This window comes from Aspergillus lucknowensis, assembly GCF_044049455.1.
Source record: "Aspergillus lucknowensis strain CBS 449.75 chromosome Unknown BJX67scaffold_77, whole genome shotgun sequence".
Lineage (NCBI taxonomy): Eukaryota > Fungi > Ascomycota > Eurotiomycetes > Eurotiales > Aspergillaceae > Aspergillus > Aspergillus lucknowensis.
In genome coordinates this window covers 31,951-44,567 of record NW_027263621.1, presented here as the reverse complement: position 1 = coordinate 44,567, position 12,617 = coordinate 31,951, and the positions used below count along the sequence as shown (strand labels likewise).

The 12,617-nt window shown below is 50.3% G+C and overlaps 7 protein-coding genes across 7 annotated transcripts; 2 read left to right on the top strand and 5 right to left on the bottom strand.

Moving 5' to 3' along the window:
* Nucleotides 1-15: 15 nt before the first annotated feature.
* BJX67DRAFT_367487 (uncharacterized protein) lies at nucleotides 16-2,397 on the bottom strand. The gene is made up of 4 exons (XM_071030527.1): nucleotides 2,030-2,397; nucleotides 1,757-1,964; nucleotides 537-1,697; nucleotides 16-491 (listed from the first exon to the last, which is right to left on the bottom strand). The coding sequence occupies exons 2-4, from the start codon at nucleotides 1,768-1,770 to the stop codon at nucleotides 266-268; spliced, it is 1,401 nt and encodes a 466-aa protein (XP_070880905.1). The 5' UTR covers nucleotides 1,771-1,964; nucleotides 2,030-2,397; the 3' UTR covers nucleotides 16-265.
* Nucleotides 1,707-2,358, bottom strand: BJX67DRAFT_317514 (uncharacterized protein). Its single transcript, XM_071027255.1, has 2 exons — nucleotides 2,030-2,358; nucleotides 1,707-1,950 (listed from the first exon to the last, which is right to left on the bottom strand). Exons 1-2 carry the CDS (start codon nucleotides 2,229-2,231, stop codon nucleotides 1,832-1,834), a joined length of 321 nt encoding a protein of 106 aa, XP_070880906.1. The 5' UTR covers nucleotides 2,232-2,358; the 3' UTR covers nucleotides 1,707-1,831.
* Nucleotides 2,398-2,788: 391 nt separating the features above from the next.
* BJX67DRAFT_386103 (alpha/beta hydrolase) lies at nucleotides 2,789-3,283 on the bottom strand (the record flags this gene model as incomplete). The annotated part of the gene is made up of 1 exon (XM_071033997.1): nucleotides 2,789-3,283. The coding sequence occupies one exon, from the start codon at nucleotides 3,281-3,283 to the stop codon at nucleotides 2,789-2,791; it is 495 nt and encodes a 164-aa protein (XP_070880904.1).
* Nucleotides 3,284-4,258: 975 nt separating this feature from the next.
* BJX67DRAFT_386102 (uncharacterized protein) lies at nucleotides 4,259-4,759 on the top strand (the record flags this gene model as incomplete). Its single annotated transcript, XM_071033996.1, has 1 exon — nucleotides 4,259-4,759. One exon carries the CDS (start codon nucleotides 4,259-4,261, stop codon nucleotides 4,757-4,759), a length of 501 nt encoding a protein of 166 aa, XP_070880903.1.
* A 739-nt stretch (nucleotides 4,760-5,498) lies between these two features.
* BJX67DRAFT_391650 (thiamine diphosphate-binding protein) lies at nucleotides 5,499-7,035 on the bottom strand (the record flags this gene model as incomplete). Its single annotated transcript, XM_071034824.1, has 2 exons — nucleotides 5,499-6,341; nucleotides 6,415-7,035. Coding segments are annotated over 2 exons (1,464 nt in total), but the record flags the coding sequence as incomplete, so codon positions are not given.
* Nucleotides 7,036-7,908: 873 nt separating this feature from the next.
* BJX67DRAFT_375645 (nucleoside phosphorylase domain-containing protein) lies at nucleotides 7,909-10,115 on the bottom strand (the record flags this gene model as incomplete). Its single annotated transcript, XM_071031725.1, has 4 exons — nucleotides 7,909-7,945; nucleotides 9,033-9,634; nucleotides 9,670-10,014; nucleotides 10,062-10,115. The coding sequence occupies 4 exons, from the start codon at nucleotides 10,113-10,115 to the stop codon at nucleotides 7,909-7,911; spliced, it is 1,038 nt and encodes a 345-aa protein (XP_070880901.1).
* A 965-nt stretch (nucleotides 10,116-11,080) lies between these two features.
* Nucleotides 11,081-12,231, top strand: BJX67DRAFT_317200 (2EXR domain-containing protein). The gene has a single exon (XM_071027253.1). The coding sequence runs from the start codon at nucleotides 11,198-11,200 to the stop codon at nucleotides 12,110-12,112; it is 915 nt and encodes a 304-aa protein (XP_070880900.1). The 5' UTR covers nucleotides 11,081-11,197; the 3' UTR covers nucleotides 12,113-12,231.
* The last annotated feature ends 386 nt before the right edge of the window (nucleotides 12,232-12,617 follow it).

The following is a 12,617-nucleotide window of genomic DNA, read 5'->3' as shown; positions in this document are numbered from 1 at the left end:
CAAGAGAGAATTGATGTTCAGAGAAATGAAGACATTATCTTAAGGACTACTTTTTGTAGAGGTAGGCGACGCGTTCCCCCCCGGTCCACGCTTGCTGAACCCCGTTCTCTAACCACTGCCGAACACCCTCGTTGAAGGAGATTCTCGCAAATTCAACGCAGCACCATAAACCGCCATGGCTAATTCTTTTATCAGGCGCTTGATGTCTATCAAGTTTTTGGAGCGTTTCACAACCGGCCGAAGGAACAATCTTTTCAATCACTCGCTAGCTAATGAGACGAAGTAAATCCGGTGAGCCTTTAGTCAACTCGAGAATTTTATCTCTACCAACTCTCTCGAGAGAAAAAGGCTCTTCCTCCTCCAGCCTTCCTTGTAGCAAGGCCCACAGAGGCGGAAAAACCGCAACACTAAATTGTCGGAGAATATCCCCTTGAGAGTCGTCTAAAAGCTTGACAAATTCGTCAAAGACACTATTTCTCAAGTTCAAGATCCTAGCTCAAGTCAGATTTCTGAAGCGTTCTTGACTGAGAACTTACTTGAAATCTGGCAAAGGTCTGTGCATACCGTTCTCACAGCTAAATGGCATCATCAGACCAAGCACCCCTCGACCGAATTTCTCAACCAGCAGGTGCAGTCGCTTCCCAAGCTGACGAATTTTCTTGAAAGTGGCCAGCTTTGTCCGATACTCCACAGTCCCGGCCTGGAGGTCAGGATAGATTTCCTCCATCATCGTTTGAGCTACATTTGCATCGTCTCTATTAGCCGGGTTTCCAAAACACCCTCTTGTTTGTGGCTGGAAAGTTGTCGGCATGTTATTCACAAATCGGGTCACTGAACGAGTTTCAGGTCCGCCACATGCTTCAAAGAGGGCGATGATATGATACCACTGCACAAGTTGGGCGCCTGCAACTTTTTCGTCCAGCTCTAAAATCATCTTCACTCTCTCGCTTGGTACTATTTCGCCCCTCAAGATGTATTTCCGCAACGGCTTCTCGACTCTTGCACAGCATATAATGTCACGCAGACTAGCTATTCGCTGTGGCGCCGCTATTGTTACCAACAACACTGCAAGAGATTCCTCGAACTTGGACGTCGCATTCTGGGTATTCATGTCAAAGTAGGTATGCTCCGGGAGCAGTGTTTCGTCTTTGCATTTTACTCTTTCTTGAGCCAAAAATTCTTCAATCATCGTACTAGCTTCCTTGCCATCGCGCAGGGATGCTTTTCGCTTGTTTTGTTTCGTTGTGTCCTGGTATGTTCGCTTATTCCCTTTGGTAACGCTTTCGACAGATGGCAGGCTGCGAACGGCATTTTGTATTGGTGATGCCGAGGCGTCTGTTGGAATGCCTTCTGTAAGACTCGAAACAGGACCCGGACCTAGAGACCAGGAGGGGAAGGGAGTTTGCTGAATCATATCTAGATCATTAAAGTCGTCGAGGAATTGGCTTTCTGTGGTCGTATAAGGATCCTGCTGTGGTTCGATATTGTCCACGAGGGGTATTGGAGGGCTTACGTCGCAAATGTTAAACACCAGTGGATAACCTCTTTGGTAGTCTGTTGTTGGGCCAGATAGGACTGCCGGGTTGATAGTACCTGCGTCGCGGGCCATTATCCCCTCCAACACACCAAGGAGTGATTCCCGCAGATCCGGATCACTTGCCAGCAACCGAAAGCTTTCATTTCCAGTCGTGAACATTCTTCCAAAAGGCTTAATATTAGCCTTATTTCCTCAAGAGTTGCCTAAGCTTTAGCGTACCTTATTGTAACCATCAGAGTTGTTTTTAGAGAAAAAGTATCCAGCAGCACAGCCGCTATGATGGCATTTATGCCTTTACGATGGACTTCTGGGGAATTTAGTGCAGTCCTCTCGTTCCTTTTGATGCATTGATCGATGCCAGTCCGTTTGGCAATGGTAGAATAGTGCTCTTTGTTCAAAAAAATTTGTCTGAGCTTTGCTGTGCGGCCTAAAAACGTCAGCACCAGTGCACATATCTGACTCCTCCTGAAGAAATCCGTTTGGGTCAGTCACCTCTATTCACACCCGTATTATACACAAGAATAGCAAGAATCGTATCCATTAAGGAGGCGCCAAGCTGTGACAGCTGCCTGTTCCCGTCATAGTTATGTTCCTCCGCCCCAGCCGCAGTGAGTGCCTGGCGAATGAGCCACCGCTGCGTAAAGATGTATCCGATGACCGTTTCAACGGTCCTGATATGCTCATGTGTTACCATGTTGTTTGCACTATGAAGGCTTTCAAGGAGAGATTATCTGCCGAATAAAATCATGTAGAAATTTGATGTTGAGACCGTGATGTTCTTGTCAAAGAGTAGTATTTAATGAGCATGTCTGAGTTCCAAGAGCGGCGCTGGGTCTCGTTAGATATAACATAAATTTGAATGTTTGCCACCACCGTGCTATGAGATGGGTGTATGCACAAGACAGGTCATAAGACACGGGATATAACAGGGCGGCCACTCTGGGCTTCCTAAGCTCGACTCCTGCACCACATGAGCACGTCCTCCTACTAGCCCATCAAGAAGCGCCCTTGCCCGGGCTTTCCTACCGTGCAACTCCGGAGCATCGATGAGATTACGAAAACCACCATATGTCTCAATATTTTGGTGACGATCTCCCCCTAGCTTCCACTTAAAAGCAATGCTTGTCTCCGTCTAGCCGGTCGGGACGCCAGCATCCCTTGGCTTCGCAGTCCGATCACCAGGATGGACTCTTCCCTGTCTTTCCGTCGAGATGGCGTGATCCTTGTCTGTCTTCATCTCTTCGGCCTCTCCTACTTTGTCCTCTTCCTGATCTCAAACACAGCCGCGGCGGCCTTTCTTACTCCCCAGCCGTCGCGTACTATCCAACTCCCACCCTCTTCCTTCGGCTTGAGCGGCCCGAATGCCTGCGGGGAATTGAGACCCTTGGTCGGAACAATTGCAGCGACGTAGACGAGCTGAACAACACCACCGTCAAGGCTCTTCTCTTCTCTCTCCTTCCTGGCAAGGCCCGCCAGTGCCTCCGTCGCTGGACTGCCTGCGTAAGAGTGTGAAACGACGACTACTTCCCTGCCTAGCTCGGCGAGGCCGGCGACAACTCTTCTAACGGCGGAGACGTCGTCTTCGTAGAAAACACCTGCGCCTGGACCGACGCTGGCGAGGTAGACGTATGTAGTCGGGTAACCGGCTGCGTGGAGGCTGGGGAGGAGAAGATCATATGCTGTAGGAGGATGCCATGCTCCTGGCACGAAGACGATCGTTGGTCTCTTCGAGAGGGTCGCGGCCATGGTGAGTGACTGGGTTGTTGCAAGTTGTAGGCAATGTGTTGCTGAAGTTTGGTTGCGTCTTTCACTTGGGGCCTGCCTCAGGCCATCAGGCGCGCTGCCCATTTTGTGTGAATGACATTCTAGTGTTAATGCGGGTCGGCTGAACCTATCGACGAGCCATTTTTCTCTGACCAGTAGGTGGCCCAATCTTCCTTTCATTTACTGTGTGTTGTGTTGGTGTTGTCCGTCAGAATTGCTTTTTCTGAGGTTGGAAGAAACAAAGAAAAGATATGACCAATGCAGCCCGATTCATGCATGAACAACATGGCCGAGACGAAAGAGTTGCCCCTCCCATTTCGGAAAGAAGGCTATCTTGATAGTTGATTGGGAGGCTGGCTGCGAGGCTCGAGAGACAGCAGCGCATTCGTTCTTTGCTTCCCTGGCGCGACAGGGGCGTTCAAGAAATCCCCAATGCGCCTGGGCGGATGTTGGAGGACCTTACGTCGACATGTGTGGTGCCAACAGGCACATCCAGCCTTCTTCGGCGAGGGAGTAGTTGTTTCATGGGTCCTGGCCAGTGGATGTAGCTCCACCAAACGACCCTGCTTTGCTTGCTCCTGATAGCTCGGTTCGTGTGAGTGATTGACAGCTCATAGAACTAGGAGGAAAGACCGTCAGATGGGTGGGATCCGAAACTTGTCCCTTCGTGCCCACTGGGTTTGTCATCTTTTGGCGTTGGACCTTGCAAGAGCACATGGAACTGATTATTTCTGAATTGTTTGCTACAGGCTTGTTGAATACGAGGCACGTGTCTCGCGAGTCTGGCACCTTGTGAACACGACCTCAATTCAACCTTTCCCCTTCCCGACGAAAGCATCAGGATAGTATCGAGGAGCTGTGTTGATCCCATAACTCCGGAAATTCGCATTGAATTCTCTGTGTCCTATTGGGACAAAAGATCAGAGATCAAACATCCTCCATCAAGGCACTCTCGCCATGGCTGAACAGCTGAGCGCCCAATTTGAGAGCCTGCGATTGGAGCCAGGCAATCCCATCGCGAAGTTGGCGCAGCAAAATCCTCGGCGGAAGTCACCAAAGATCAAAACAATCACCCCATCAGGGCTTGAGGTCCCCGACGTGGGAGCGGGAACGGACTTCAAGCTGTACCCCGGCGGTGGGCGATTCTGGGACTGGTGCGAGACTCAAACGAAGCTTGAAACGGGTATTCAGGTCACTGATGTTGAGGAGCTTGTTCAGAATGGAGCTACGACCGTTGTTATCTCTCGGGGGTTGAAGAATGAGCTTCAAATTCAGGCTGAAACGTTACGATATCTGGCTGAGCGCGATATAACTGTTCTCGTTGCGAATACCCAGAGAGCTGTGGAGCTTTATTGCGCCCTTGTCGATACAACGCCAGTGGGCGCATTGTTTATATTTCGTCCGGGACAGGAAGAAAGGTCTCCAACTTCGATATATATAGAGGAGCATGACCTCTAAGATGCCGAGCATATTGTTGGTGTCACCGGGTTTAGATGCTTTGAAGCGACCTCCTTCGACATTCGAGCTTCGGGAAAGTTCTTCAGCGGATGGATAGATCGACTGGCCGCCAGAATGGAATCAAATGTTCGTGTCCGACTAACCCCGCCATGTCAAACGGAGATACGCTCGAACCATCACAACTCGTCGATGATATCATGAGACTGGCTCTCGTCGCTTCTCCCCGCTCTGCTCGCCACTTAATTGCCCTCATCGGCCCTATATTCATCCAACACAAGGTGCTCTCGGGGACAAGACGATTACATATCCGACGCCGGAGGCCTTCTCCGTCTCGAGCTTGAGCAATCTGATAAGATTAGATCGATCTGATAACGCCCAAGCGGAGAGCTGCAGACCGAGTTAGCTCATTGCCGGACCGATTGATCGGACTTTGGGAACGGAGAATAGGTTGTTTATGCGAAAAACTGAACGGGTGGATATGAGGGGATGGTTGTTTCGGGGAGTGGGAGCGAAAATCGAGATACTGGGAGGACGCGGTGGCAGTATGGGGTTGATTGTAGGTAGGAAGACTAATCCTAGCATCGTAGGCGAGGAGGACGCGGGGGAGAGGGGAAAGCATTCAATGTAATTCAGTGAGATTGGAAACCTTTTATAGATTAGAACTAATGACCTTCTATGGCAGCTCCCTGGTTTATCTACAGTGGAGGTATGCACATAATGAGTTATTTCTAGTCTGCCATTACTGCTCCTCCTTCTCTCGCTGTATCTGGGCATTCAAGACGGTGTCCAGCGGTGGTGGCGCATCCAGCCTTTCCATGAAGACCTCGACCATCCGCACCCCCTTGCCCTTCAGCATTCTCTCATCCGTCAATGCCTTCTCTAAATCACCCCACGCCCAGACTTCCCACGTATGTGCCGCATATTCCCCGTCAGTCGGAGCCCCGAAGAACTCGGGCCCCTTCAGGTATCGCCAGGGCGTGATATCGTTATACCGTGCTTCCCGGCCGTGAATGCAGCGCTCGATCGTATAGCCCTCGTTGTTAATGAGGAAGATGATGACATTGAGCTTTCGGTGAATTATGGTCGCAAGTTCCTGCGCGGTCAGCTGAAAACTTCCGTCGCCGATGAGGATGGACCGCGCCTCGAGCAGATTGTAGTACTCGGAGCGACCGATGAGGTCGTGTTGTGCTAGACTAGCATCGAGAGTCGCAGGCAGCATGTATCCAATTGAAAGCCAGGTGACGGCCTTGAAGAGTCGGGAATTCCGTGGACGATGAAAGAGATTTGAACCGTAAGCGGCGGTGCCAGCTTCGGCAAGGATGATGTCGCCTTCTTGGAAAAAGGAAGACATTCTATGCCAGAAGCCGCCGACCTGTGTGACAAGATCAGTGCTTGAGACCGGGGGCGGCGCGATGGAGCTAGGATGGATGAGATTCGGGGTATGCTTGGACACTTTGTCCAGGTGGAGGCGGCCGATGAGCTGCGGGAGGAATGTGCTGGCTGGTAAATCGCGGAAGATATCGCTACCGACGTGGATTGACGTGGCGTTGACGGCGATAGTGATGTCTTGCTTCGGAATAGTCTGGAAAATGTAGGTGTTGGTGTTGCTGTAATGCGGGCCAAAGCTGAGCACAAGATCGCATGAATCGACAAACCCCTTGTGTTGCGGTGATAAAAACGCCGTAGACGTTGGGCAGAGTCTCATCAACCAAGCCCGTGCCAAATCCCAACGTCAGCGTCGGCCATTCTGTGGCATTTACGAGGTGGTCCACCTCGTCTAGTATTCCCGCCGACCGAGATTCACCGTCCACCAGAATCAGCGGTTTCCTTGCATTGTATATCCTGCCCAACACAGCATTCAGTGCCTTCTCTTCAACCTTCGGCTGCCGCGCTCCCAGTGGAATCGAGAGTTTTGTCTGTAGGCCATTTCGTGGGACACGGAGCGCGACCATGTCGAGAGGAACCGCGATACGAACGGGTCGGCTGTGGAGAAGACATTGCTGCAAGACACGATCGATTTCGGCGGGTGCGGAGCGAATATCATTTATAATGGTTTGCGCGACGGTTATATGTTCTTGCATGCGATCGAAGCGCTCGTATTCGCCATCGATAAAGGTATGGTGGATGCGCGCTCGCGACTCCTGCGACGGGCGGATGGGGGTGCCGACGATGTGGACGACAGGGGCGCGTTCGGCATAGGCACCAGCGATAGCGTTGATGGCAGACAGCTCTCCTACGCCGAAGGTCGTGACGAGCGCACCGATTCCTAGGAAAAGTTTTATGTTAGGGTCGATCTAGGGCCAGGAACCAGCAGGGGTACCTTTGATCCTGGAGTATCTGACGGTCGTTCCGGTTCCTAAATTTTTGTCACCAGCAGCGATGGTGAGAGAAGCAGGTGAATAGCAGGGCTACCATTTCCTACGTCTTTCTCTCGAGATGCTCTACAGCCCCAGCGCTATGTCAGAGGAAAAATGACTCGGCCTGGCGATTCCATTCCCAACGGTCCAGACTGCGGTCAAACTGATGAACACAGACCATTGAATGGTGTGGAACGTCAACCACAGCGCTCATGCAGCCACATCTGAATGGATGCCTTCATAATCTGCGGTGAATGTAGCAGCAGGCGGGATCAAAGAGAAATCGGGATTTGGCTGCAAACCATCGAGCGGATGTATTTAATGGATTGCTCGGTTATCAGCAGGGTTGCTCGCCTGAGCGCGTTTGAACAAGCAGCGGGCTTTCTTGTGGGAATCGCTTGGCGTGTCACGCCCAATCATGATGGGACGAATGTCGAGCATGACCACGCCTGAAAGTTCCCAACTGCCCGCTGGATATCTTTCCCAGCCAATCAGACAACTACCTTTATCTAAGACTCCTCCTTCAGAAGGAAAGTTCCTGTCAGTTAGTTGAGGGTGGTTCAGTAGCGCGCAGCCGCTCGCGACCCTTCAACGCTAAGCCGCATTTATATGTAGCGTAAGTACATGCTGCAGACACGCGGTTAATTTGCGATTGCGTGGACTTCAACCTAGTCCGAGCCAGCAACTCTCAATCGTCTGATAATGGAGGGGCATTCAAATCACAACGCCTGCAAGATGAGTGTGCTGAAACTGGGTCTTCTTTCTCTCTCCTTTCTCCACACTCTTAAGGAATCAGGAAAGTGAACTCCCCCAGACCCAATGTGTGTGACTCCGATCATTTATATCCAGACGAACCGAAATAAAGGTAGTGTCTCTTTCTTACAGTGCTACAACACTCTGCTTCTGATAAAACACTTTGATTATCTCAGAGATAGAGAGAAAGTCCGAAGAGCGATACTTTTTCTCTACAAGCCATGCGATTTCAATCCGCATTCATTTTACTCATTAGTCTGGCTGGTCATATCGCCCAGGGACAATTCCTTCGTCGCGACAATCTCGCCACCAATGAGACGGAAACCTATCGGAAAGGATATCGATCTGTGGCGTACTTTGTGAACTGGGTATGTGTACCTGATGCCGCTGGAGAGAATGGCTACCTATATATCTTCCCTAGGCAACATACGGCCCTCGTTACAACCCCCAGGATCTCCCGGTTGACCACCTCACCCACGTTTTCTACGCCTTTGCCAATGTGCGACCGGAAACGGGCGAAGTCTACCTCTCTGATCCGTATGCGGATATAGAGAAACATTATGCCGCCGGTTCCTGGTCCGATACCGGCAATAACGTCTACGGCTGTATCAAGCAGCTCTATCAGACCTTCCCCATCTTTGCTGTACTCTGGCATGGCATGTTTGATCAGATGCGGCTTCTGGGAGAAGAGTTGGTGAAGCAGCGCACAAAGTGCCTGCCGGACTCTCTCCTGGACCTTGTCTTTGAAGAAGTAGCAGATTGTTGCCAAGCGCGGCAGGTAATTGTCAACCAGGTACCGGGCCAGCACTGACTTTCCACAGCCAGGATCCGCTGAGACTAGCAGAGGGCCGGACTCAGCTTGCAACCACTTCCGGAAGTTCTCGTGCTGTAGGAACCACAGACACGTGTTGTCAACCCTCTCCTCCACTCGATTCTTATACCACTCATACGTGGTTTCACCCCCGCTGTCACTAGTGAGGCGGAACAACTGGTGGCACTTTTCTTCTTTGTCGGACAACCTTTCCCTGGCAAAATCGTTCTGGGCTTTGAGCTGCTTCTTTGCATTGTCCAGGATCTGCTTTGCTAAGTCCCGATTCTCTTTGACAGTATTATGAAGGCCTGGAGATATGATTAGCACATATTAAAATTATGATTCTTAAAACTCGTAAATACCAAGTACAATTTCGCTGAGCTTCTTCTCGGCCTGAATGGAACTTGGACGAATCTGGCAGATTATATCTTTCGCATATGCAGCTGCTGTCATCGCTGCAAAGCCCTGCCACTCTTTATTCTTATGCGAGTCCGAATACTCACATATACCGCGAATAACAAGACAGGGGAACTGATTCATCAACCCCGCGGCCTCCATTTCAAAACAGAGAATGTCATTCTTAGCTGCCAGCTGATCGCACACCAATGCATCCTTCATCACTTGGTTTGCAGAAGCGAGGAGCCCATAATGAATAGCTGGATTCGGTTCGTTTGGAGCTCGTGCTGGCCGCTGGAGGATATTCGATGGATTACTAGCACAGAATTCCGCACAACCCTTTGGGTTATGGATCACTTCGGCTCGGAACAGGGTATCAGCGTTTCCCGGCGGCCGTCCATACTCTTGTCGAAGCCTTGGGTTCCGGTTCAGAATGCTGTCGATTGTTCTCTCAATATAGGGCCCCTTTCTCTTGTATTGCACTTGCAGTTCTGTTAGTGCAGTACGGAGCGCCATCGGAGGCTGATTAAGGAACCGAGTGTGTTGGAAGGAACGACCCTGCATTGTCTTGCCAAAATCATACTGGAACACACACCTTTACCGTCCCGGGGTGCACTAACAACAACGTCGCCTAGGCGAATGTCATGCCTCTCGCTTGGAACACCGCCACCGATGCCAACCAGTAACCCGATTTGAATGTTTGGGAAGCTATTCTGCATGTTCGTGGCTACGGTGGCCGCGACAGCGGTTCCGTATTCGCCATCGGGTAAGACAGCGATGACGACGTTATGCTCTCCGATCTCGCCCAATGTGTAATTATTTGTGTCGCCTGGCGACACAAAGTCCGGTCCATCGTGCTCTTTATCGAGAAATTCTTGAGCTGCCACGTATTCGGTTGATATGGCGCAGATCCAGGCGATAGTGTAATCTGTAGATTTCTTGGAAGGAAGGATCGCTTGCGGGGGAGCAGACGGTATAGCGGTACTTGCGGGGAATGGAAAGGATTGAGAAGTGGAGCTTTGGTCGGGCTTGAGATCATTCTCGAGCGGGCTTTTTTTGGTGTCTCCGTGCCGCGTCTCTGGCAGGAAGAGTGATCTCCACCCCCCGCCCGTGCGAACTGTAACAAACCCTAAACCAAGTAGCAAAGTCAAAATAATTGTGTATACTGCGCTTTCCATCTTAGACAGTGAGCCCGGGAATGGTCTGGCCGGGTGGACTAAGAGTCAAAAATCTGGTTTCGAAGGTCCGGTGTTTTCAAGAGATTTGCAATTCTCCCTTGAAGGAAATGGAGGGGTAAATCCCCTAACCGGTGGGTCGCACGCGGCTCTAAAACAAGGGCAAGGTCAAGGGTAAAAGCATCTCTTTCATTCCCAAGCCGCCAACAGGCCCGATTCCGAAGACAAGCTTCTCCGTGAATTGATGCACTGAGGGCTTTCATGGGAAGAGATTGAGGTGGGATTCGGTCGGATGTTTGCTGGAAAGGATCGGAAATCACTCCAAGGGCGGTGGTCGAAATCTGAAGTTTGTAACACCCTCAGCGAAGTGCTTGAGAACCAGAGGGGCGAGGAATGGTGCGGCTTGATGGATCTCAGCCAATCACAAGCCAATCAGAGGGTGTGGATATACAAGGTTGAATGGAGGTTTGAGCAGAATCTACACCGGTGGGTTCTGATGTGTCAATAATAGAATTGTCAAATTCGCATACAACCTACCTTCCTTTGGTACCTTCGACATTCCGGAAGAGGACTGGACGGCAGTTCAAGGACGGTGTTAAATGCAAAGTGAAAGTGCAGGCCGGATGAAGGTAGTCTAAGGCTGTGAGATGCAGGCGAGTGGGCAATTGAGTAGGAAAGTTCTCAAAACCTCTACAGCTCTCGGCATGTCTCATATATGCCAGGATCAGCTGATGCGGGCTGCTGCCTGTCCTCTCACGTGTTACACATCATGTGATCGTTGCTGCCGGTGCGGTTTCGTTGAAGAGGCGCTCACCCCACCATTTCTTCTCTTGTAATCACCCTCTCGTTGCTCCGTCCGGGATCTGGACCGCCTGCCGTCAAATAATCCAGGTAAGCAGTCAGGAAACATTACTGCAATTATTTACTCTAACTAACCTGCTTTAGTATGATGATGGAAAGGCAACCCTTTGATAACCCCATTCCACGAAAGCGTCCGAGGTTAGAACGCGATATCTCGACAATATCCGCGACCAAAGCGGCAGAAAGGCAGGAGCCAATCCCCGAGAGGGTTGACGATACATATTCCATCTCTTACCGTGTGTCCCCCTTCGCAATCCTTCCAATTGAACTACGCTTAAAGATCTGGGAATATACATGGCCTGCAGCGCAGGTTATCGAAGCTGCAATCCGGGAGGAATTTGATGACAACGAACGCTCTGACTTCAAGGACGATATTGATGACGAATCAACGGAATTAGCTGACGACGCTGGATACAAAGAATTCACCATACTTCGTCCTGTCAGCGCCCTTGGTACACTCCTGCGGAGAGATTTCAGCTCGAGACACTTGGAGACAAAGTTCCCATTGGAGAAGTATCTGCCTCCAATCGCTCTCTGGATATGTCAAGAATCCCGCCTGCATACACTAAAATCATATGCCTTGATTCAACATCCAGATTTGCCAGAATGCTCTTTCTATTTTAATCCGCTTCGAGACCTTCTCTGGTTGAGCTGCGACATCACAAGTGATTCTGAACGCCTGAAGGAGCTACAAGCTTCCTACCAGACTTCTATTACTCAATTCAGGATTCTCCTCGTTGAGGATACGGAATGGGGAGACTGGGACATATCATCTTCGCTAACTCTGTCAATTTTGCCCGCTCTACAGACCGTCGCGCTTGTACTGGATGATTTCGAAGACGACAGAACGCCAATTACCTACAGTGCTGACGAAAACAGGAACCGTGCTATGTACTACCAAGACCAATATTCTGAGCTCTGCGAAGCTATGGAGCTTAGTGCATCATATCAACTTGAATCGTGTCAGACGTACCGGTTTTGTAGAGATAGGTATTGCTGACAATTAAGATGTTCACACTTCACTTGCTTTTATGCCAACCTATTCTGGGACTAGTGTTTGTGTTGAGCTAATCCAAATATAGTAGAATGAGAGCAGGGAGATTCTTTGACTTTAAATACCCCCAACACCTTCACATTGGAAGCCGATTGAGTTTAACAATGCTTATTCAGAGCTACAGTCCACACGCATACAAGAGAATTGAGACAGTTTTTATCCCCGGCCTGTCTGTGTAAAAGACATGGGTACACGGCCACAGGCCGATGTCTTCCCCACTTTCCAGTTTGTTTCCATATTTCCCCTCATCATTGTTCAACGTCCACGGTATATACTGCATCCTGAGGCACCAAGCACTTTCTGTTGTCCCAATCCCCAACTTTCGCTTCTTCACAACTTCACTTTCCCCAATCACTGTTCTCCAAGTTTGATGCCTCCCCGCCCTCGTCGTCCCCGACCGAAGATATCTCTATGGCAGCGCTTCCAGACATGGCTTCGTTACTAGGAGTCA

Excerpts from the sequence above, each read along its gene's own strand:
- BJX67DRAFT_317200 (XM_071027253.1), top strand. The coding sequence starts at position 11,198 with ATGATGATGGAAAGGCAACCCTTTGATAACCCCATTCCACGAAAGCGT.
- BJX67DRAFT_367487 (XM_071030527.1), bottom strand. Across the intron at positions 492-536 it reads AGACCTTTGCCAGATTTCAA|GATCTTGAACTTGAGAAATA; the intron begins GTAAGTTCTCAG and ends GACTTGAGCTAG.
- BJX67DRAFT_317514 (XM_071027255.1), bottom strand. The coding sequence starts at position 2,231 with ATGGTAACACATGAGCATATCAGGACCGTTGAAACGGTCATCGGATAC. Across the intron at positions 1,951-2,029 it reads TAATACGGGTGTGAATAGAG|CTCAGACAAATTTTTTTGAA; the intron begins GTGACTGACCCA and ends CGCACAGCAAAG.